The sequence below is a fragment of the Mollisia scopiformis genome (assembly GCF_001500285.1).
Source record: "Mollisia scopiformis unplaced genomic scaffold LY89scaffold_25, whole genome shotgun sequence".
In the NCBI taxonomy this organism is placed as follows: domain Eukaryota; kingdom Fungi; phylum Ascomycota; class Leotiomycetes; order Helotiales; family Mollisiaceae; genus Mollisia; species Mollisia scopiformis.
The window spans coordinates 898,780-921,836 of NW_017263605.1; the positions used below are offsets into that span (position 1 = coordinate 898,780).

At 47.9% G+C, this 23,057-nt stretch overlaps 11 protein-coding genes across 11 annotated transcripts; 4 read left to right on the forward strand and 7 right to left on the reverse strand.

The window, feature by feature from the left end:
* Nucleotides 1-313: 313 nt before the first annotated feature.
* Nucleotides 314-2,727, reverse strand: LY89DRAFT_626545 (MFS general substrate transporter). The gene is made up of 8 exons (XM_018211112.1): nt 2,093-2,727; nt 1,799-2,045; nt 1,360-1,735; nt 1,169-1,312; nt 953-1,122; nt 876-901; nt 796-826; nt 314-744 (listed from the first exon to the last, which is right to left on the reverse strand). Exons 1-8 carry the CDS (start codon nt 2,604-2,606, stop codon nt 393-395), a joined length of 1,860 nt encoding a protein of 619 aa, XP_018065298.1. The 5' UTR covers nt 2,607-2,727; the 3' UTR covers nt 314-392.
* An 853-nt stretch (nt 2,728-3,580) lies between these two features.
* On the reverse strand, nt 3,581-5,094 carry LY89DRAFT_739923 (uncharacterized protein; the record flags this gene model as incomplete). The annotated part of the gene is made up of 7 exons (XM_018220529.1): nt 3,581-3,977; nt 4,025-4,120; nt 4,168-4,556; nt 4,607-4,677; nt 4,727-4,763; nt 4,818-4,837; nt 4,887-5,094. The coding sequence occupies 7 exons, from the start codon at nt 5,092-5,094 to the stop codon at nt 3,581-3,583; spliced, it is 1,218 nt and encodes a 405-aa protein (XP_018065299.1).
* A 1,041-nt stretch (nt 5,095-6,135) lies between these two features.
* Nucleotides 6,136-7,879, reverse strand: LY89DRAFT_595829 (cytochrome P450; the record flags this gene model as incomplete). Its single annotated transcript, XM_018209883.1, has 3 exons — nt 6,136-6,850; nt 6,904-7,674; nt 7,722-7,879. 3 exons carry the CDS (start codon nt 7,877-7,879, stop codon nt 6,136-6,138), a joined length of 1,644 nt encoding a protein of 547 aa, XP_018065300.1.
* A 1,029-nt stretch (nt 7,880-8,908) lies between these two features.
* Nucleotides 8,909-9,338, forward strand: LY89DRAFT_689486 (uncharacterized protein). The gene has a single exon (XM_018215916.1). It carries the CDS (start codon nt 8,989-8,991, stop codon nt 9,241-9,243), a length of 255 nt encoding a protein of 84 aa, XP_018065301.1. The 5' UTR covers nt 8,909-8,988; the 3' UTR covers nt 9,244-9,338.
* A 1,084-nt stretch (nt 9,339-10,422) lies between these two features.
* LY89DRAFT_595595 (cytochrome P450) lies at nt 10,423-11,789 on the forward strand (the record flags this gene model as incomplete). The annotated part of the gene is made up of 2 exons (XM_018209870.1): nt 10,423-11,129; nt 11,180-11,789. Coding segments are annotated over 2 exons (1,317 nt in total), but the record flags the coding sequence as incomplete, so codon positions are not given.
* Nucleotides 11,790-12,800: 1,011 nt separating this feature from the next.
* On the forward strand, nt 12,801-13,476 carry LY89DRAFT_689488 (uncharacterized protein). The gene has a single exon (XM_018215917.1). The coding sequence runs from the start codon at nt 13,006-13,008 to the stop codon at nt 13,249-13,251; it is 246 nt and encodes an 81-aa protein (XP_018065303.1). The 5' UTR covers nt 12,801-13,005; the 3' UTR covers nt 13,252-13,476.
* An 855-nt stretch (nt 13,477-14,331) lies between these two features.
* LY89DRAFT_759934 (uncharacterized protein) lies at nt 14,332-14,706 on the reverse strand (the record flags this gene model as incomplete). Its single annotated transcript, XM_018221487.1, has 1 exon — nt 14,332-14,706. A coding segment is annotated over one exon (375 nt), but the record flags the coding sequence as incomplete, so codon positions are not given.
* Nucleotides 14,707-15,708: 1,002 nt separating this feature from the next.
* LY89DRAFT_252722 (uncharacterized protein) lies at nt 15,709-16,574 on the reverse strand. Its single transcript, XM_018206214.1, has 2 exons — nt 16,419-16,574; nt 15,709-16,360 (listed from the first exon to the last, which is right to left on the reverse strand). Exon 2 carries the CDS (start codon nt 16,354-16,356, stop codon nt 15,769-15,771), a length of 588 nt encoding a protein of 195 aa, XP_018065305.1. The 5' UTR covers nt 16,357-16,360; nt 16,419-16,574; the 3' UTR covers nt 15,709-15,768.
* LY89DRAFT_252661 (uncharacterized protein) lies at nt 16,564-17,848 on the reverse strand. The gene is made up of 2 exons (XM_018206213.1): nt 17,132-17,848; nt 16,564-17,083 (listed from the first exon to the last, which is right to left on the reverse strand). The coding sequence occupies exons 1-2, from the start codon at nt 17,642-17,644 to the stop codon at nt 16,736-16,738; spliced, it is 861 nt and encodes a 286-aa protein (XP_018065306.1). The 5' UTR covers nt 17,645-17,848; the 3' UTR covers nt 16,564-16,735.
* A 560-nt stretch (nt 17,849-18,408) lies between these two features.
* LY89DRAFT_759937 (Metallo-dependent phosphatase) lies at nt 18,409-19,739 on the reverse strand (the record flags this gene model as incomplete). Its single annotated transcript, XM_018221488.1, has 2 exons — nt 19,389-19,739; nt 18,409-19,343 (listed from the first exon to the last, which is right to left on the reverse strand). Exons 1-2 carry the CDS (start codon nt 19,597-19,599, stop codon nt 18,409-18,411), a joined length of 1,146 nt encoding a protein of 381 aa, XP_018065307.1. The 5' UTR covers nt 19,600-19,739.
* A 728-nt stretch (nt 19,740-20,467) lies between these two features.
* On the forward strand, nt 20,468-22,094 carry LY89DRAFT_739928 (uncharacterized protein; the record flags this gene model as incomplete). Its single annotated transcript, XM_018220530.1, has 2 exons — nt 20,468-20,572; nt 20,640-22,094. The coding sequence occupies 2 exons, from the start codon at nt 20,468-20,470 to the stop codon at nt 22,092-22,094; spliced, it is 1,560 nt and encodes a 519-aa protein (XP_018065308.1).
* Between the last annotated feature and the right edge of the window lie 963 nt (nt 22,095-23,057).

Genomic DNA, 23,057 nt, shown 5'->3' on the forward strand with positions numbered 1-23,057 from the left:
ACATAGAGTTGAGAAAAGTGGCCGTGCCGTGGTATAAAAACCCGCCGAAGGCGTGGGGGCGGGCTACCGGCTGGGCGCACATGCAGGGTGCGGCACGTAGGGTATTCAGTGCCGTACCGTGCGAACATCTTTCTAGAAACCACAAAGAAAGATGCCACGTTCAGGATCGGCACATAGAGATCGACATAGTCAGGCACGACGTAGTGATGCAGCTTTCGGGCTTGAGGTTGAGGAGGGAGTCGGGTATGCTGCTCGACAGTGAAGTCGCACAGTATTGAACTCACGATGTAGTTTGGACGGCGAATTATGGATCAATGATAGAATATACAGAGCATTGATTGAGTCCTGTTCCCATAACACCTAATTTTGCATACCCAATTAGCAGTCAAAATCTACACTTGCTCATCTCTACTTGAGGAAGAATCCGTTAACCCATGCGTATTGAGTTCTTGACATCTCCCCATTCTTGATTGTTCAACAGCCTTGATATTCTTATGCTCCATTCCACAAGCGAAAACCAATCCAAGACAAGCTGCTGTCACCGCATATATCAATGGATCTCGAATCGCGAGAGCATAAGCTTCTCTGAGGAGGTGTAAAAGTGCAGGTGTCGGCGCAAGACTGCGAAGATCATAGGCGCCAGCCGCAACCACTGCTGAGACAGGAATTGATGGTGTCTTTTGGGGGACGACCTCAATCAACTTGTTGAGGAAGATGTTCTGTCCTATGGAAAGACTTATGGCACTACATTATTTTGTCAATTTATGTCTTCGAATCAAGTGTGCCTGAACTTACGCTCCAAGTTGAAATGCGAACTGTGAGATTGCTGTAGCTCAGATTAGACATGTTGTAAATGAACCGTTTGTTAAACTTACCGTTTCCTATTGGTGCATCTTCTTTGCTGCCTTTGGTCAGTGACTGTAGTGATAGAATTTGGGATGCGGAGATTTACCTCAGTACAACCTGTACAGCCGTGTAGGGTAAGTTGATTGCAAGGCCAGTGCCTATTCCACATATGACCATGAACAACGCCCACTCCCATGTGGGAGTATCAACTTTCAGCATTGTCAGTAAGCCTGAGCCCACTGCACTGATTGCAGTTCCAACTACCATATATGGAGCCTGCAAATATCAGCCATCATTCTGAATCGAATCAAGTCAAACCTACGTAATATCCCCACTTTGTTGCAACAGCACCCGAGATCACGACGAAGAATATCTGGGAGACAGCAAGTGCCATGAATTGGGCCCCACTGTAAGTCGCAGAAGACCCCTTCGAAGTTTGAAAGTAGATCGGCAAATAATATCCGTACTTCGAGAGATCAGCTTCAGAGTCTCCTTATCAGGTAGTGAACTTACGATATACGAAGGAACTGCCATGAAGAAAAGAAACAGCGAGCCACACAAGATGGAACGTTGCTTGAGTACACGAATAGGTATCGTTGCGTCCTCACCCAGGATGACCTGTGTAAAGCAGAAGAGAGCGATCAAGACACCAAATCCAGCAAATAATCCAATAACCTTGGAGGAGTTCCATGGCAGTGATTGTCCTCCCCACTGTAAAGCCAAGAAGAGGCAACAGATTGCCGAGATCAGTAATGAGGCTCCCAATGGATCAAGTTCCTTGACACGGTCGATGACTCGCATCAATCTATATCGTTCTTGCTCCTCAGACCTCTTGAGTCGAAGGAAGATGGCGATCAGGAGAAGGGCTGTTCCTCCGATCGGGACGTTGCTATGAGATTTCAGCATACTGAGTTTAGATCTGTAATGTCTAGACGCAAAAGGATAGACTTACATCCAGAAGCACCATCTCCACGTTATGTGTTGAGTAAAAGCCCCTCCGAGGACAGGTCCGATGCAAACACTAATCCCAAAGACGCTGATGACAATCCCCATGTAGATAGGTCTTTTCGCAAGTGGAACCGTATTTGCAATGATTGCAAGAGCACCCTGAAGCAGTCCAGCTGCTCCGCATCCAGCAATCGCTCGTCCAACAATGAATACAGCAGAGCTTGGTGCAGCTGCACAAATGATCGATCCAACTGATTGTGTCAATCCCTAGATTTTGAATTTGGGAAATTGAACGTACCTTCAAACACAACCACACACAACAAATATATCATCTTAATCCTGAATAACTTATACAATTTGCCGAAACTGGGTTGCAATGCCGTGTTGGTGAGAAGATATGCACTCCCGTACCATGATATGTCTTCCAGTGAGTGGAACTGAGAAGTGATGCTTGGAATTGCTGTCCCTATGATCATAGTGTCCAGAGCGACAAGAAAGGTACCAAGGCATAGCGAAAAGGTTACGATAGCCAATGTCCATTTGTTTTGCGAGGGTAATTCTTCAGGGCCTCGTATGTGGTGCGTCGAAGGAGGGTAGAAAGGCTCGTTACTATTTTGAGTCGTGACTTCAATTTTCAGAGAAGTGTTTTTCCAGATTTCTCGTCCAGACAAAGCCCGTGCTGGAAATGTAGGGTATGGGATGCCTTTCTCTGAAGCATTCTCCGAAGAAGTCCCTGAGGAATTTCCAGAAGAGTTTCCTGCATGAGGGAGTATCTCTTCACTACTGTCATGACTCTGAGGCGTTCTAAACATCGTGAGGCTCGTCGTGGGACGTCTGAATTTCGATTGGCAGCGACGAATTCTCAGCTGAGAATATGTACAGATAATGGAGCAAGGCTCCGCAGAATCGAAGATTAGAAGCTTATTGCCAAAGAAAAAGTGATCGTCAGGCTGCATTCACCTTACTTAAACGTGCCTGGAAAACTAGTAGCATGGCACAGAACACCGATTTGGCCGGATCCTGGGCGCCGAACCTGCAGGTAATATTGCGGCGTAGGGGCGTGTTTGCTAGTGATTGTCAGCCCCGCCGCCGTGCTACCAAAGCTCGTATGCGAGTGCTGCACCCGGATTGGTAGTGATGCGCGAAAATACACCAGGCTGTCCAACCTACCACCGTACGCTGAAAGCGATACCGAATGCGACGCTCACCAATCTGCACGATGTCTTCACTCTCCGAACTCTGCATTATCGTCATAGGAAGAATGGTCCGCTTTCCGTGGAATTGAAGTTAAATACTAAATTTGAGAATTATCGCTTCGCAGCAAGTGTTTTCGATGGGCAAATGATGGTGGTCCTGATCTTAACTTCTAATATTTCATGTGCTCGTGAAAGATCATGAGTGAGCGACAAGAGTGTTCAAGCACGCGAATCTCAACAAAGACCAATTGAACGCTCTCCAGCTTTGAGTCTCCTCAACAGCCACAACCAACTGCTAAGTTTCCACTGCAAGGCTCTCGGATCTCGTATTCTGCGAGGTGACATCTGAAGCTTCTAGACATTCAGGATGGAGAAGAGCGTTTTGATTTCACGGCCAAGTCATCAAAAACATTTTCAGACTTCGGTTCATCATATGTGGTTATACATTTAGATATCTGAACAGCAGTATTTCCTAGCCTGCTTGCAATTTGAAACCCATGGACTCCACAATTCAGTATATTGCCCACTCATAAGCATAAAAGCTGAGCTTGTATAACGCTTCGTCAAATTCATTCTCTTCCCCTCAGACATCACAGCACAGGTGACGACCCAGCAGTACTCTGCCTAATAACAGGAGCTTTGAACTGCGCATGATACTCATCAGAAATAGACTCCAACTCCGAATTCGAGTACGACTCGACATGACTCGGTTCCAGCTGTGAGCGATTCCTGCTCCCCGAAATGAACGTCCTCAAACCCGTCATGATTGGGCGCGGGAAGTTTGAGAACTTGACATTGGGGGCGTCCTGGTTGTCGGACGGCGTTCCTGGTACCATTTTTTGGTCTTTCTCTTCCGAGGAGCGGCGGTTGCGGGAGCGGAGGTATCTCATTGAGGGCATGGAGAAGAGTTTCTTGCTGCATTCTTTGAAGAGGACGAATACGACCGGCATGCAGCTGCAGATGATTCCTGCGTTGAGTTCTGCTGCTCTGTTGGGTATTAGCAGAGTAAAGGGGGGAGATGCTGGAGAGCTTACGCAAGAGAGTAAACAGGGATGGATGACCAAGTAAAATCGGGGTTGTTCATTTCTCGGAAGCGGTATACTGCGCTAAGAATTGAACAAGCGCATGCCCTGATATTGTTAGATATAAACTCAGTGTTTAATAGCAAGTAACTTACAAAAGTCCTGTCATAAAGACGGCACTGACACCAATCTTCCTACCGAGTGGGAGTCTCATCTCCCAGACGAGCTGCAGCGGAATGCACAGCACATACAGATCGCTGACAGCGCTGAATACACCCTGAGTTGAGGAGAGCTTCAGAGATGGCTGTCCACAGCGAGTTTGCGACTTAACAGATAACCATCCACCATCGCCCTTGTGCGGAGAGCAGAGAACGATGTTGGCAATCAAGCTTGCAAGATAGAAGAGTGTGATGAGAGCAATTCCCACCCAGATCATTACTACTGTGCGCTGACTAGGATGGAACAACCTCAAGTAAAATACGAGCAGGGTGACTTTGACGAAGATGGCCGCAACTGGGTATAAACAGATTCCCGTGAGAGAATTCTGGAAGACTGTCAATGGAAGTGATGATAGACAGCAACGGGGAGTCTAACCCTTAGGAAATGATCAGTGATCTTGATGAGAGGAACATTCCACTGGTGAGGACCAAGTGGGTCTCCAAGGACTGGGAATGGTTAGTGAATGGGTATTTGGAAGAGTTGGAGCATACATACTCGTCAACACGAGTGCAGACCAACAAACAACACTGATCTGAGTTGCTCGTCAACAATTGACTTCAAAGACGGGGCACGGACTAAGCCTTACTGCAGCTACTATACAAAGATCTTGTTTGAATTAGCCATGGGCAAACTGATGCTCGGGAGAGAAACATACAATCATCTGCGCTGAACTGACGAACTCGTAGTCTAGTCCATACTCGCAAGGACACAAACGAGAGCATGAGAGGAAGAGTAACATAGATCACAACTCTCGTGATCATCTGCCTTGACTCGGGGTCGACGAAGTTCGGTATCACACCAGCAGGTGGTGCCAGTGCAGGCAACTCTGCGAGAAGAGCTGGATTGATACCTGCTGAAGCCATGATTCTCCTTCTGTGTTGAATAACTTGATTGAGATCTTGGTGCTGTGCAAAATATGAAGTGTCTTCACAGGTGAAGCCCGAAAGATAAGCAAGGACACAAGCGAGTAAGCAGCTTGTCTATATAAGAGGGGCACAGCCTCGCCTGGAAAGATACCTGTGGTGTGGGTGGGATAGTTTGCCTAGCACAATCTCTTCGGCGCTGGATTGCAGAGCATGGAGGGACGATCTTGTATGCAAAGTATATCTTTGCACCAGCAAACATCTAATATCAACCGGATCCAGATCGACAATATGGGAAATTCCGCTCGAATGGAAGGTTCCGTGCCTCACCTGGTCGAAATACCGACGATAATCGGCAGCAGCCAACGAGAGACTGACTCTCTGCATCTAAGCCTGTCCCGTGAAAGCTGTTGTATTCCACCAACAAGCTCCAAAGTATAAGAAGTCGCCGAACGGCCGCGGGACACGTCTTGCTCTCATGCAGGCTGACGGCGTGGTGGTGGCTTCTCACGACATTCTTTAGTACGGGTGTGTATGGGACCGTCTGCGAGGAAAACCAGTATCGAAGAGGATGCCGTGCCACATCTGCATTCGCCCTTCGCATTACAGTAGATCTACTGGGTTCGCTAGCGGGCGCTGTAGCACAGGGGTGTGCTAGCCGCCGGGATCTCCACCCCATTTTTGCTTTTCTCGGGCTTACCAGGCTACCCTGCGGCCCCCAAGTTGGCGGGTCAGAGCTGTTAGCCGTGTCGTATTTTCCGCGAATAGATTGTTTTACCATTCTCTGGCCTCCCTGGCGAGGCTGAGTAGCCATGTGTTGTCCACGAACCTCGGGTCACACTCGACGGGGATGAAATGCTGCCCTGCACGACAAGGTTACACATGCGGCCAACAAAGAATTCACAGTCTTTCATGTGTATTGATGTTCTAGGGTGAAGTGATCGTAGTAAAACTTCAGATTCTGTCTATCTGTATTGGTATCCCGATGTGAAAGTAACACAAATGAAAATCAACCATCTACTAATACAATATACAAGAAATCTAAGTCCGCTTCCGAATGCGAAAAGGAAATTTCTCCATCGGTGGTAATCCTCCCATAGGATACCATCTCATATCAGGCTTCGGCTCGCCCAACCCATTATCAATCATCTCAATCTCATACTTGGAGAAAAGCAGTGCAAATGAACCAATGATCTCATGCTTTGCCAGATGACGGCCAGGACACATGCGTTGTCCGCCGCCGAATGGAAGCCAGCAGCCTGCCAGTCCTTCAATAGAGAAATTTGACTCCTTCTCGCTGCCAGCCATGGTTTGTTCTGCGGAACCTTGGGCTTTTGCGTAGGATAGTTCTGGATCTGTCTTTGAGATCTTCTGGCCGGGTTTGACGAGGAAGCGTTCAGCCCAGAACTTCTCGAGTGGGACAACGGGTTCTCTTCCAGCGTTTGTCCATCCCTCAGCGTTGAGTGCTGCTGTGCGGCTGAAGATTACGAGGGGAATGTCTTTCTTGATCTTGTAGGATCCGAGTTGATAGTCCGAATACTCGGCTGTTCGTGTCATGGTGATGGCCACGCGCAGACGAAGTGTTTCTGCGAAGACGGATTGTAATAACGGCTGGCTTGTCACTTGAACAATGTCCAGTTGGCCTTGCTCTGAGATGCATGGAGAGACTTCTTTCATCAGACGGTCTTGGAGGGTCCTGTCTTTCAATGCCTCGTAGATGTACCAGAATAGAGATGGGATCACGTTGGCATTTCCACTGTCGAATTCTATTAGTGAAATTCAGATGAAGGTAAATTGGAAGAGACTCACGCCAAGATAAGTCCCACATCCTCAGAGGCACGAGATGCAGCATTCGTGTGCTTGTTGTTCATACCGTAGAAGAGTCTCGCCTTGACGAGTTTCGTGCCAAAGTAAGGGTCCCAATCTGGATCATCTGGTGCAATCTTGGAGACATCCGAATGTTCATGAGCGAACAGGTGCCACTTCTTCATGCTTGCAATCATTCGATCACGGACTTTGAAGGCTGAAGGAACCAACCAGCGCGGAAGACCACGAACATAATTTGGCATGTTATAGTCGAACTCCCAGAAATCTTGAACGAGTGTGGGATTCAATCTCAGAACATGAGAGCCCATGAGAGCTTCGATGGTGGAACTGGTAATTTCATCTTGAAGGAATTTCAAGAGATCGGGAACTTCTACCCAGTCGTTTCCGATGTTGAGAGCTTCCAGATTGCGGTCTAGAGTGGAGATGTATCTCTCTGATACGCTCAGAAGAGTTTGGCCAGAGAGATACTTTTGTGCTGTGTGAGCAGCCCAGAAGTGCATTCTCTCTTCTTGTTTGGTGACCACACTGCCCTTTCGGATCTTGTTGGCCATTCCAGAGTCGTCAGCAGCATAGTATGGGAGGACCTCAGGTGGGGTATCAATGATGTTCTTCAGGCAATACAGCGTAGATGGTTTGCTGCTCAAAGATTTTGAGTCCTTGAAGATGGTCTGGATTTGCTCAGGGCTGGAGACGAAACAAAGTTTCATGAGTCCAGCTTGGATGGACAAAGGGATGTTATATCCATATTTCTTCCTGAAAAAAGTCAGCTATGATATTGCACTACTAGAGCTTGGACTTACATTAAATCATCTGCAAAGGGCGCCGGGGTTCTCATCAGAGATATCATATGGCACACAAAAGGCGTCCAGTAAGGGACTTTTGGTGGGACTTTCTTGGGGTCTTGGCTTTCCAATGATTTTTGGAATCTAATGGTAGATACCAGATGTGTCAAGCTCATGAGTAAGACAGTGCCGAAAACGACCAAGAGAAGTGATGTAATGTAGTAATAGACATCTTGTATCACTCTGTCAGGAATGGTAAACCGAGCCTGTGAAGTCTGGAGTTCATAATCAGCTTACATTCCTGAGAAGTGAAATTAGATAAGTTAGACTTACGCTGTCGACGAGTTCAGTACGAGTGGTGTTGGACATGATTACAGTACGGTTGCTGTCCATCTGAAAACTCTCCACTATGCTCATGAGGTTTTTCATCCCACCAACTTGGGGAAAGATAGTGTGGCTTGCCATCTTGATCTTTGGTGTTTGATTCTTGAGAGCGAGCGGAGAGGAAAGTGAGGAGTGAGAGACGGAGGTGAAAGTAAAGGTAGAAGTGGGTAAGTTGTGGGAGGATAAGTGAAGGGAAAGTGTTCAATAAGAGATGGAGGTAGAATCAAAGCCGAGCCGTGAGTACCTGCCTGCATGACGGGGTGGCAGAACTATAATCAGCTCCCACTCATAATCAACTCACACTCCCTCATCAGGATGTCCCATAGGGTTCCTGGTTCCTGGCAAGTTCCTGGCAAGTTCGAACCAGATCTGGCCGCAAGTCCGTAAGTCTGCCAGCAAAAAGGTCCAGAATAGGAAATTCCGTGGCTACCATTTCATTGGTGGCCTCGTCCGGTGAGATTTCAGCTCCAAGCGCATTCTTACCCCTCCATGCAGCCCACTGCTAGCTCAAGGATGAAGGCTTATCTGTGGAGGATGAGGTGGTGGTGGCTGATAATTAGAGTAGCGTGACTGCACCAACTGTGCCACTGGGCTTCTTGTTCCGACGGCAGCGGGTACCGTGTGGGGGCTATTCGTTCTCAGCTTCCAGATCGCCAGTTGTTGCAGACATGCCACGATTGACTTTGACATGGTTGGAAGGCTGATCGAACGGGAGAAAATAGATCTACCATGTGGCATGTGAACCATTCGGTGGGTTTTTTTTCTCGAGCATAAGTATAGTGTCATTTCACCTCCTACAGCCGTCACATACCACACTTCATCATCTCGCCGAAACAAGAAGGACCATATTTGCATTTCTCTGCTCGCGGCACAATCCAATCAACTATCCAACTGAACCATCATGTCGGGAACCATCGATCACAGCGTCAGCACCCTCATTGCTCCCCTCCTCTCTACACAAGATCTCTCAACCAGCGTCTCCCTCATATTTTGTCTCATTTTGCTGTGGGGTGTCTCTTTGAGAGCGAAGGCGTGGTACGGAGCGATCAAGATGGTTTGCCAGCTTCTTAGTATTTCGATACCAGGTCAGCTCAACCTCCAACTCCAAGTAGGTCTCCTCTTCTCACGTGAAAAAGCAGATTCCTTATATCATTAGCATTCGTTCTAGAACGACTCGGAGAAACTGGTCCCAAGCTGCTGGACAACGATCAACAAGGCCCTTTGTTGGGTGGGATATCAAAGAGGCACGGTGTGGGGAAGGCTGCGCCGTCTGCACAGATCTTGGGAAGATCTAACTATACTATACCACCTTCCCAAATAAATGTACTGTAATGCAGATCCGGATCTGCCAGGGTGATCCATGATATACCTATGAAACCCAAATAAATATATTTAGCCCCCAGCTCCGTAGCGAGTGTGTCGCCTGAGTCAGCTTTCTATTAGGCATTCCTAGCAGTACCCCGACAATTCCGTTGGTCTTGTGAGTGCAGCAGCTTGTGCCTCTCCTCTCTCTGTAAACCGGGTCGGACCGCATTCTGATCCTTTGACTCCTGGTTCCTCTGAAACTGTTCAGCCTCGACCATTCTCCACCTGCAGATACGAAAATACGAAAATCACGATACCCTCGTACATTTTGTAGAGTGGGGTAAACGATAATCCTTCTGTCGTAAATATTCTCTGCGGCACAGTCTGCGAAGGCGCTGATTATTCAGTGGTCTTGCAGTTCAGCCGGCGCTCTCACCCTCACTGCAGGCGCCCACCGGCAGCTTGTGAAACCAACGCTAACGGCAATGCAACACGCCACGACCAGTAGCAACACCACAAACAAATCTGACGGTCATCATCACATAACACAAGACTGTCGATTAGTTCCATCCGCTCAGCTCCAGGCTAACCAAACATCAGTGTGTTGCTGCTCCTGAATAATCAGATCGGTCACGATTAGAACGGCTCGGCTTCGATGTTTACACTCGGCGCCATCATGAACGGAGGTGCGCTTTCTTGGATCATTGGTGCCGTCGGTCTGTGGGCATCATGGTGGATTTACAGATTCGTCGTGACCCCAAGACTGTACCCAGACAGACCTCGAGAATTGCCCTATTGGATCCCGTGTAAGCCTCCTTTTGCCATTGTTCTAGACCTTGCTGACCAACGAAACAGTCTTCGGTCATGTCAGGCCAATGTCGATGGATATGGACGGCCTCTTCTCATACGCCCGGTAATACTCACCAATTCATTTTGGGTTCTGTTTACTGCAATTTTCAAAGAACCCAAAATATGAGAAGACAAGAGAAGAAATGCTGATAACGTTGGTGATAGTGCATATTTTAATGATGATCGTACTGTCTTCTCCATCACGGTTATGGGTGCCGAGATTTACGTCGTGACCTCCCCTGATGATGTCCTCACCGTTTACAAAAACACTAACACGACGGTATTCGACTACAATGCTCAAATTAAGGACATCCTCGGCATCTTCGGATTCACTTCTCGGACAATGAATCTCCTATTCGACGAAGAGAAGTTCGGTGGCAAATCTTGGATGGATCTTTGTCACGAGAAATTCAAGCTACAGATGCACCCTGGCGAGAAGCTCGACGAACTCCAAGCCAACCTACTTTCAAATCTGGACCATTCCCTGACTTTCAATTTACTTTCAGGTGATATGATTCAACCTGGCTCTACCGAAAAGGAGAAAGTCGTGTCCTTGTATGCTTGGTGTTCTGAGGTTCTCGTCGATGCAGCAACCAAAGCATTCTACGGAAAGGCTCTTTACGAAGTCGCTCCTAATCTCCTACCTGAGTTCTTGATCTTTGATGACGAAGCATGGAAACTGTACTCGAAATACCCCGAATTCGCTGCAAAGAAGATGTTCAGGTACAAGGCTAAAGTTCAATCCGCGTTTGAGAGATATGTCGACCTTCCAAAAGAACAAAGACAGGACGCTTCTTGGTTGATAAAGAACATCGAGGAGTCTCTGGTTGAACTTGATGTCACTGAGACTTCCCAATTAGCACCAAACCTCTTTCTACTTCACAGATTGTAAGTTGCGTTTTCTCTTCCGGAGCTCGCAAGCTAATATGGCGCATTAGACTCAACACCAATGCCTACAAGCAATGCTTCTGGTGTCTCGCCTACCTCTTACACGACCAGCAACTCCTCCAAGCCGTCAAAGCCGAGATCCAACCAGCCTTCCAAGCCGATGGCCAACTCAACCTAGACTACCTCCTCGACAACGGCCCACTAATCAACTCTCTCTACGAAGAAAATCTCCGTCTCTGCAATGCCCCCATCGGCGCCCGTCAAGTGATGTCCAAATTCGCCCTCGGCGGCAAGGTTCTTAAGACCGGCAACATGCTCCTCATGCCCTATCGCCAGCTCCATTTCAACGAGCAAGTATTCGGCACCAACGCCACCGAATTCGACGCAAAGCGCTTTTTGAAAGACAAAAACCTCTTGAGAAGCACGAGTTACCGTCCCTTTGGAGGCGGATCGACGTATTGTCCTGGTCGGTTCTTGGCGAAGAGGGAGGTGCTTATGTTTGTGGCACTGGTGCTGTTCCGTTTCGACATCAGTTTGGTGGGTAAGGATGGTGAGAAGGCGAAGTTTCCGAGGATGGATGTTACAATTCCGTTAGGTGGTGTGATGGGGCCGGTTGTGGGTGATGATATTATCATGGAGGTGAGACCGGTTAAGAGCTGAGCTGGGGATGAGGGTTGCCATGGTTCATGCTTTGCGTGACGGGGGTGTATTGTAGATTAGTTCTAGATTAGCACAGGCATGGAAAACCTTGCAGTACGCTCTTCCAAACTGTACTCTTCCATTTGGTTTTGCAGACGCAATTATGAAGGCTTTGTCTGCAAGGTATTTCAAGAACTACTTCATTTTAATCATCACTTCGGCTTCAGAGAGTGCCGTGGTCGATGACCCTTTCCCGCACACTCGCTTAGATCTCGCTTGAGCCCCCTTCTTGATCAACACCAGGAAATAAATTGAAAGGAACTGATTTCGTAGTGGTTGGGAACTGCGCGTGACGAATTAGATTATTGGGGGCTTCCAATTGACTCACACGGCACTAGCAGTTCATATTCTGGGTAGTTGTCTAGATCTGATTAGTCCAGAGCGTAACATTCTCACCAAGGTGATTTCTGAGACTCATCAAAGGGGTGGGCGTATCCGTGTACAGATATCCTCTGGATCTGACAGCCCAGCAGATAAGCTGAGTGCCCTCAAGTATATCTACGAGGTCAACCGAGTCAGAGTACTTCCACGTCTTCTCCTCTCACTGAACTGCTCTCATGGACTGAAGCAGCGGGCTGTATTGAAGTACGAAAGTACCGAAGCGTAGACGGACATTGAGGATATTCTGAAGTATGCGTTTCAGATTCGGAGATTCCTACCTCGACCATCCTCCGGACTTTGTAAATGTTCCGAGATGGGACGCGACATTCGAATTGTCTTTGTTCATTGGCTAACCCACGCATTAGGAAATATAACATCGAAGTTGAACATCAAGATCTCGAGCTCCGTCACATCGACGCACTGCCTTCGGAAACGGAAATCGTCACCCCTTTGTGCATCCAGACTGGCAAGAGACACGATTCCACGCCACCAAGCCGCGGAACTCCACGAACTTCTTCCAAAGAGAGATAACAGGCGGGATAATCGGATACGAGCTCTGGGTCCGGAGGAGAATTTTCCACCTTGAGGTCGACCACTCGCGTGGGAGAATCATCTGCGACGGATAGTTATAGACATGACTGTTGCATCGACGCATCTGGACTGATTTTGGTCAATAAATCTGGTCCGTCTAGGGTTCGATTGAAAACATGCGTCTGGACATCCAGTTGTCGTAAATTGAAGTGTTGATCTGCCGGACTGTGGAGATGTCAAGGCTGGAATGATTCGGCACTCCAGGATGCAACTTTATCAGATGTTCAGCTCCAGTTTGAGAGTGGAGGAAATTATTCGTATCTTCTTCTTGATTGACAAGGGGTATGTTGAGCGGGGGATGATGAAGCCAAGTCAGGTTGAGTTCACCAATGTTCGTCCAAGCTGTAATATTTCCACCCAAAGTCTGGACATTGCTAAGCCATTCGCGACATCTGGAGTCGTCCAGGAGCTTGTGGACATTGCTTCATCAAAACTAAGGCTCGTCCGTTAAAAAGATCGAATAGACTGATAAGATATTTTGGAATGGTGAAGTAGTGTGATTTACCATCAAAGTCGACAGCATCGGAGTTGCAAAGGGCTGCTGCAGTAGCGACCTCACTTCGAAACAGATCTTCAATGTCATTCTCGGAAGATATGAAAGATAGAAATCATTGGACGTACGGATTCAAGATATCTGGTCATGGAGTTGTGGACGGGATCCATTCGAGCGGCGATTCTGGTGTAGTTATTCAGCCTCGCTTGGTATATGGCGGTCAAACAAAACTCGACACTTGTCAAGCATTAACCCACCACATCCCTGCTTATGCTTACACCATTCTTGAGGGCATCGAAAACCTTCCAAGCGGCAAGCTCGAATGTCAGTTGATGACTTGGGCGTGAGATTCTGGGTTAGAGGAGGTCGACAAAAACTTATCGGGAGGATGGATCAGGTGTGCTAGCGATGTTGGGACATTGAGATGGCAAGAACCTCTATTCCACCTTGTGCAGCGTAATTACCAGGCGCGCGAATAAATCACAACATTATCATATCCTCTCTGGAAACTTGTCCCGGATCATACAAACGAAATCGCTTTTGACTTCGAACTAGCAGAAGTCGACAGCGATGCGGCTAACAGATATTCAGAGGGGCCTCAGACACCTCATACCTCGTCACATCACTATCAAACATTCCAAGGCCCTGACTTGAGCATTTTCCCCCTCGCTTCAAACGCCCAAGCCACCTTCGCATTTTGTTCCTGGAAGACAGATTAGCACGCACGTACATACGTAAGAGCTGAGGCCACCGGGAATGGCCCACTTAAGCGAAACTCAACAAATGAGACCTTATTTACCAAAAGTCATAATTTTTTAGTCTTCTTATGAATCTCTGTGAAAATGGAACTTATTATTAATTAATAGTAGCCATACCCTTGTACTTAATTACATCCTCAATCTTACAAGTCAATTGCTTAGTGTAGTGGCGAAAGTCACGTGGGTTAACTCGGTCCTATAGCTTTTGCAGCTCCTTTTTCAAATCCACTTTATTTTTGGGCATATAGTCCAAGTTTTTCAATTTCTCCTTCATCCACCTCTAGACTTTCTCAATAGGGTTCAAATCTGGTGAAGAAGGAGGCCAATTAAACCCTCGGATATTGTGCTGTAGTCTAGGTAATTTGGCATGCCCTTTATGCACCTTAGACCCGTCTTCCATGAAGATATACTCCGGCCCTAGATCATCAAAGAGAGGGAAGATTATAGGCTGAAGAACTTGCTGTAGATAGGCTTTAGAACATATGCCCTTGCGTTCTGGAAGCTTCTCTAGGAAGACTAATGGCGACTTGTAATCCCAACTTAATGCCCCCCATATCATGACCGTTGTCCTCCCTGACTTGTAGACTGATTTAATGCAGTCAGGGTACCTCCTCTCATCTACCCTCCTAGTCACATATATCCTGCCATTCTTCCTAGTCTCAAATATAGCCTCATCAGACCATACAACCTTCCTCTAGTCCCCTCCTTGCTTGCCATCATCTCTATGAGCTGCATAGTCTGATGTTCCCTACTATTTATGCTCCTTGGCAAATACATATCTCTTCCTAGCTTGTTTGAGGGTAATATATGGTCGAGGGCATGTAATGCAGCGGCGGTAGCCAGCCCGGGCTAATTCTCGACGAATGGTACGCACCGAGGGTAGGTAGGGTAGCTGCTTTTTGAGAGCCTCAAAAGTCATGCGCCTAGAGCTCCAGTTTTTGGAAATGGTTCGAATGCAATAACGTATGTCGCGTATAGACATGAGATGGTGTCTAGAGAGCTTTCTTTTGCGCTCTCTCCGACTAGATTCCTGCTTAAGAATGCGGCGTACTGTTCTTCGAGGGATATGGGTCTCTGAGACAATCTCGCGTTGCGACTTTCCCTGGCGCTATAGGGATCGAATGACTGCACGTGCAGGGGTAGGCCATTCATTATTCTCTTTCTCGATAGGATCACTTAGGATAAGAGGTGTCTCCATCTTGAATTATGGACTGATTCCTAAGAGGGTTGTTGTGTAGTAAGGGTTTTAAAATGGGGTGTAGAATTTTTACGCGTTACCGCGTCTCGCTTAAGTGGGCCATTCCCGGTGGCCTCAGCTCTTACATGACAACATGATGAGACAACTCACTTCGGAATCCATACGGAGTACAGTCTCCAAACGACACTCAGTAATTCACTTGGGCTTCCCAGTTGTACCCCTTCTTATCCGGGTTCTTCAAAAACTGCGCACATCGTTTTGTAAGATCAGGAAGCTGAGTCAACGTAGCGTCTGCATCTCCCCATTGTCGCTTACAGAAGCTGAGGTTGGCTGCTTTCTCGTTGATCCTGTTATTTCTGATGTGATCGCGCAAAGGCTGGCAGAACGCATGCGTTGTTAATTGCCCATCCTCCTTTACGCCAAGTCCACACAAGGCGAAGTACCAGGTGAGTGGAGGGAGAGAATCGATATTCTGTCACCGAGTATCAGCAAGCCATGCGACGTTGTTAGGGTTACGATTTAAGATCGTCTACAGCATACCCGCATGCAAGTACCAGTCAAGGTTTCTTTCAGCCAGCCATGTTTATATGCCATCGACTGTCTGCCCATTGATATCACGTCAAGGAACTGGGAGGTCTCATTAGACATCCAGCCCCCGCACGTACAACCAAAGTTTTTGATGTTTTCATCAGGGTGTTCCAACGGCTGCACGATCAAGTTTCGACTCCGACACACAGGAATTTGTACCTTGGACGTAAACGGGTCGGGAAAATCTCTCATCCAGTCAGAGACAGTTGCTTGTGGCGCAGGCTTCTCGAGGAAGTTTCCAAAGATATCGTAACTATGACGAGACCCATTCATTACGGCCTCGACAGATGTCCCCCATTTCCCCAGCTTGTCGTACCCGTACAGGGGGACTTCGTGATTTCCTGTTGTCAGGGTAGACCAGCACTGGACCTGACAGACCTCATTGTTCGTAGGGCAACATCGCATATCTTCGTTGGTGTTGTTGCAGGTAGCCCGGATTCCTCCAACTTGGCACGTCAGGTAGCAGATGCTACCTCTCCACGCAGCCGACGTGAGATATACTTGCATTCTTTTCTCCATCGCACTGAAAAGGCAGTAAGCCACAAGATCCTTCATACCAAACTTTAGATGTAGTTACTTACTCTGAGCTATCCGTGGTGTATTCATTTTTCCTTCACCAAGAACTGACAGAGGAATCAATCGTTTCTAACCAATGTGCCGTCTTCAGTCCCATTTCGATCGTATTCGGTCGACTGCTTGCCTCCCAGATGGATGAAGTATAATCTCTGTATTTGCCGAACTGTTTCTCAGTGACTTCTTTGAGATCGGCGGCAGTCTTGAAATTGGCGTCCTTCTTACTTTGGTGACAAACATCAGTGTGGTACGACTGGCTAATATTTGGATCATCCCCGGTGCTCCCCTCCTTTGCTTCCGCTTGATTTGCTTCGGCCTGTTCTTTCTAGAATTCCCATTCATGGTATTCGTTCATAGCATTAACGAGGTTTGTTGCGTACTGCGCCATTTGAATCCTCGATTTCACAGCATCCATAGCTATCTCCGCAACTGCTTGTACTCCTTTCACAATAGGTGCTGCTTCTGGCGCTCCCGCCATAACGAGGGTTGCCGTACCCTTTTCCGTTTCGTTCAAGAGATCTATTCCAGCAAAGACGGCTTGAAAAAACATGCTAGTCTCGAGTTTGGACATCTCACAATGAGCATCCTGGACCATATCAGGCTGACGAGTAAAGTCCAGAGCGAGACTATCGGCCACCAAAGCAATATGCGTACGGGCTGAATCCATGGCATCCTACAAATGAATTACTGGATGTGGTGTAAAGGAGGAAGCAATACTTACATAATTCCTTTTCAGAAGTACATGGAATACCTGGTATTTTAGTCTGAGCAAAAAGAGCATCTCAGAGTGTCGCTCAATTTCCTCGTCGGTCCTGTTCCCACGAATCCCAAGCTGGAATTGTTTAATAGTGGAACAGCTTGGCAAGTCTCCGCAATCTTCATTAAGCTTGCAATACATACTCTTCGCTTCTGTTCCCCAATTTTCCTCCCCAAAAAAAGACATAAGAGGCTTCTCGCTAGCCTTGTATTTCGCGAGGCGATAGGGATCTTTCCATAGAGTTTCCACCCAATTTTTGAAGAAGTTATCAGCTGCGGCATGCACTTCATCGGGAACCGAAAGGTCGGGCGGGTTCATACATTGCGCAGAGCCTGGGGCCGGTGATTGAAGACTGGTTGATGAGACTGCAGCCAGAAACGGCTCATTCCTGGGGAGATGGAGTACCGAGGCAATTGTCATGCCATAGCTGGCGAGTATTCCAAGGAACAAACGGAGGCGTGAGTTCGAGAATAACATGACGACAAACCCTAAATACCTATTAGGGTTCTGAGTGATGCCGTGTGAATGACGCAGATATAGCTGTTTGCGAAGATGATGAGGGGATTGATGTAAGAATGAAGAACAATAATTCTAGAAGATAAAATGAGTATCGTGAAGTGTTTGACGAACATCCATCAACAAAGAGGAGTATTTGAGGGAGCTGAAAATATCATGAGGGGACATGACCAACGCAGGAACAGAGGCTAGTCCCAGACTTGGCATCATTGAAAGTTTGACCATTTGAAAATGAAAAGGGAAACATCGTCATGACACATGCAGAGACTAGCACCGAACTTGATTACGAGCAGTGACAATGTGGTTCAGCCAGAGCTAAGACATAGCTAACTACAGCCATGATACGTCCATATCATCGGTCCCTATGACCTACTCTTCCAGGAAACTAGATAGTGCCTTCATAAAGTAAGGAAAGTTGATCCTGTGTGGTATTTGTGCTGGAACATAGACTAGTGCCTGCACTGAGGATGTAGTAACTGGCATCCATCCTGAACCGCATTCTTGCACCAAGCTCTCATCAGAACAGATTTTCATCTTGAAAACTCGTCGATTTGTTTGGTAGCGAGATCTCGGCGTCTCTCTTCGGCGTCCTGTCACTTGATATAGCGCTGATCTAGACCACGAATGACATAACGCTAGCGGAGAAGGGGTCTGCGTTCACAAGCCTTTCACACGCGCGCAGAAATGATGCAGCCACTCCCGCAATATACTGTCATGCCGTACATTTATTCTCCCCACACAGGCAAGTCGATGTCAACAACTATGGGCTTATTGTACCTCTTGCCGCCACCGGAACCATGAGGCCAGCTTGATGTCATGATGGCTGCATTGATTATGCATGTTTCTCGACGTCCAAGTCTTCCGGACAGAGCTTCCAGATCACACCTCAACGATGGTGGGCAGCCTCCGTGGCCTCGAGTTGCTGCAGGAAGAGTCTCGGCGGGAAGAGCCAGTAGATTCGTTGCGATCCGCGATATTGCGACGTTCGAAGAACGTTGCTGTAAATTGACAACGGGAACAATCGGGGCTTGCGAGGTCGAGAGCGTTGGCGAAGACTCAACAATCTCTCCATTGGACCCATCATTGTCAAGTGCGTTGCTCCCTTTCGAGGTGAGGTCGATTAAGGACATTTTCTTGTTATCTCGGCCAGGATCTTCCCACCGTTGAACACTCTCCTCTTTGTATTTGAGATTGGAAGACCTAAGATCCCAGCGCACACGGTCTGCCCCTCTGCCCTCATGAACATGTCCGCAGATCGCCAATCGAGGTCGTACACGCCATAAAGCATTACGTAGACTCTCACAACCAGCAGATCGACGTTGCCCAGTTTCGTCGCAATGATATTTTGGCGGTGTATGTGTCATAACAATGTCCGAATCGAGGGGGATCTGATCCCAGACATGAACCGCTTCCTCTGGTCTGTATCTGAATGCCCACATGCCATTCTCTGGTGACAATGGAGAACCAAAGATCTTGAAGGTAGTCCGCGGTCCAGTAGGTGAATCGAGCTTGATCGTGGCAGATTCATGCCTGAGCCAACGGATGGAGGCCGATTGTTCGAGGAGTTGTTGGCATTCTGCGGGATCTTGAGGGTGTTGATTATGAAAGTAGGATCCATATTGAGCATAGAATCCTGAATCGAGGGTAATATCATGGTTTCCTATAGGCATCAGAGAAAATTCTGTGGCTCCTGCAGGGAACATACCAGCAATGACTATCTTAGCCTCAAAGTCTGCTTCTTCTACCCATTTGACTGTCTTTCTCAACTCCGATATTGAACCCTGATTCGTCATATCTCCAGCATGTATTAAGACATCACCCTTTGGTAATTTGAATGCTCCGTTGGGAGAGGCATTGTGCGTATCGGAGACGCAGACGAAGCGTGTCTTGCGCATAGTTGGCTGCTGTTCAGTCATTGTGATGTATATTGCAGAGAATGATTTGAAGAATAATTCAGAGAATAAGCTGGTAAAAAGCGAAGGAGGTATGAGTCTTCGCTGGGAAGTAACGACTGTTGCCTACCTTTCCTTACCTGAACCTAACGTTCCAATCTCTGTCAATGCGTAAGGTTAGAAAGACCGTCGTGAGGCTATTGCTGTTGTCCGTCCATCTCCACCGAGACAACACACATCTATATCAGATCTCGAATATGCAATCTGGATAAAATGCCGCCGTTGCAGCTGGGAGGTGGGTTATATGGATCCCCTTTTTCGCCGCTCGGTTTCCCTCCCCGATTTGCTAGTTTCGCCGTCGCTTATTGTTTCCAGGTGCCGACGACGAACTTGGCTTGGGAGCTCTCCTTTCGCATCACGAAGGGGAACACGAATGACAAAGCCATCCGATTCTCTCCATTGCGATCCCGAGCTTGACACAGCCCTCATATCTCGACCTCGACGACCTTCCTCTCTGCCACGGTAACAGCATTCCTTCAATTGACTACCGTGTCGCGTCCGCTGCGTAGTCTGCGCACGTCCACAAAACTAATTCCCCAGCCGCCGTGCCGTCTTCTCAATTGCCTATTCTCGACCTCAGCGAGGGGACTGTACTTTGCAGATATCGTGGGAGAAGAAGAACGTGAAGATTACATCTCGACGTCGGTCGCCTTGGGGATTTCAGGTGTGGTTCAGACACCGAGAGACATTCAAATATCAACAAACCGACTAGCCCAAGCCACAGGCGATCCTTGTTTGCAGCCGATCCTCCTGATTAACAATTCCTCTCGATCCTGAGCAACATCGAGATACCTTCGTCCAACAGGTTGATCGTCAATATCCAGAGGGAGATATGGCTGCGGTCTCCGCGCCGCAAGCCCCAAGTGCGTTGACACCTCCAAGCAGTTCGCATGGTGGCCAAAGTTCTTGGAACTATTCTGTGCCTGCACCAACAGAGGTCAGTGTCCGAAACCTGACCTACTAGACTGTGACTATGAATAAGAGCTGATACAAGATCTCTGCAGAACATCTCCCAGAAATCCAACGAAGTCAATAAACCTCCTCTATCCCACATGAACGGCAACTCGCTGAGCCAGTCCAATTCTCGCACCAACCTCTCGCAACGAAACAATACCCAATCTTCAGACCCTGTATACCTGGCACCAGCGAGGGTGAATGCTTTGACTCGAAAGGATAGCAGTATCAGCGAGACTGGCAGTGCACCAGATAGTCTACTCGATCTCTACGGGACGAATAGAAGTGGGCTCAATATTATAGATTATGGAGATCGGAAGACGATTAATGGAGACGGATATGATGACGAGGATGACCCAGAGCATTCGAGATGGATTCATAGGGACAAACTCGCGCGTATTGAGAGCCAGGAGCTCCAAGCTGCCGGCATTATTCTTCCTCGAGCCCGAGCGCCAAGCAAATCAAGTCGACGAGAACAAAGTAGAGACCAACAAGGGAATGGAGTCAGGAGCGAGCAGGCGCAAAAACGACAACGCGTTGGATCAATCCCAACGGAAGAAGAAGAGGCACCAGAGAGTAATGCATGGGATTTGAGAACACCTGAAGAGGCTGCTGAGGATCAGGGGGATATGTTCCGGGATGTTAGTGGGGGCGTCAAGGGTGTATCACGCATACCAGTCTGCAAAACAAGTCCGCTTCCTATACCACTCGAACACCTCGAAAGAGATACACCAATGAAGAGAAAGCTTAGCGTTGGAAACATTGGAGGTGACGATTCATTAACATATCCCAAATCTCGTGGCAGGAGTCAGAGCATCAAGGTCCTCGAGGACTCGAATGCTACACCTAGCCCAGTGAAGCGTGTCGGACCCGAGAACTCCCCCACGAAGAAAGCTGGAACTCGAAAAGCTTCCACGCCTAGCAATCGTGGACCATCAGGGCAGAGACCAAAGACCCGTTCTGGACCACGCGATGTAACTGGGAATCAACGGCCAACTACTCGTTCGGGTGAGTTAGGCAAAACCAATAGCATAGGAAAGTCCCCAGAAGGAGATCCGCCGTGGCTTGCCTCCATGTATAAACCAGACCCTCGACTTCCACCTGATCAACAGCTTCTGCCTACAGTCGCAAGACGTCTACAACAAGAACAATGGGAAAAGGAAGGGAAATTTGGCAATGTATACGATACCTCTTTCCGACCTCTGAACGATGATGAATATCCTCGATCGCCTGAACCTCCTCTGCAACCTGCCGATGAGGAGGAGCAGAAACCAGAAGAAGAGCGTGGTTCGGAATGGCCATTGCGAGGACCCAAGAGTCCTGCTTTGAGCACAGGTCGACCAGGTACAGCAGGTGGACAAGGCAGCTACTCTACCATGCCAAAGATTGCAGGCACAGCACAAGGCGTAGGGCCCCAAGCGAGTCCGAAACCTCCAACCAGGATGCCGGAGCCACCTGAAGACACCAAGCAGAAAGGCGGATGCGGTTGCTGCGTTATCATGTAATTTTGCTCGAGGATGAGCAGACAGAAAGAAACTTTCTTTTGTGTACACTTGACTTGGCGTTGAGCGATAGTTCTTGTACTTTTGCTGCGAACACCCACATACTTTGCCCTTCGATTTCCTTCCCGCCTTAGTCATGACTTACGACTCTCTTCCCTTTCTTGTTGTTCTTTGAAGTTGCTGATGGATTGGTTGATTCCCCGGTTGCGAAGCCGAAGAGGCTTACTTTTCTTTGGTCGGAAGTATCGATGGATGTTGAGAGGGAGGTGAAGCTCATGTGGGAGGTTTGGATGATACCAGGTGCTTTCCGGTGGGAGATGTGTGGAGAAGTGTATGAGCCGTGTGAGGAGATGGGAGGAGAAGACAGTTGTATTATATTATTTTAATCCAGCTTTGGTCTGGATTGGGGATGCTAGTACATACCAAGGAGTAGACAGTTTCTGCGCAAGCCAGCAGAACACAATTGAGAATTGAAAGTTGACCTTGGCTGTTTTTGCATTCATGATTGTGCTCGCGAAAGATGCGATGGTCTTCAGTCAATGACATTGAATTTGACTTTATATTTTGACCCAGTGAAGTTTGAAGCCATATCAGTGAGCATTTTTACTGATACTCCCCAGCAACAGCCCATGCCAGCATCAATGTCAAGTTATGAATGCAGATTTTACACCTAGTTGCTCAATCCGTCAAGTTCGCAAATCCGAGAATCTCGACTAGGGACACTCGTACAGGTATCACTATCTACATCCAAAACAACATACCACCCTCTTTCCCCTTTTCTCCCAAATCCTAATTTCCCCCCAACTAACCCTCAACCCAAACTTCCATCTCACCTTCCACGCATTCCCGGCTTTATAAGCACTTTCTCCTCCTGAAGCTCTGCATGGATAACAGCAAAGTAAAGTGGGGCGTCAGATAGTGGAGTAAGCAACGTGCAGAGAAGAGCGGGAGAAGGATGCGTGGAAC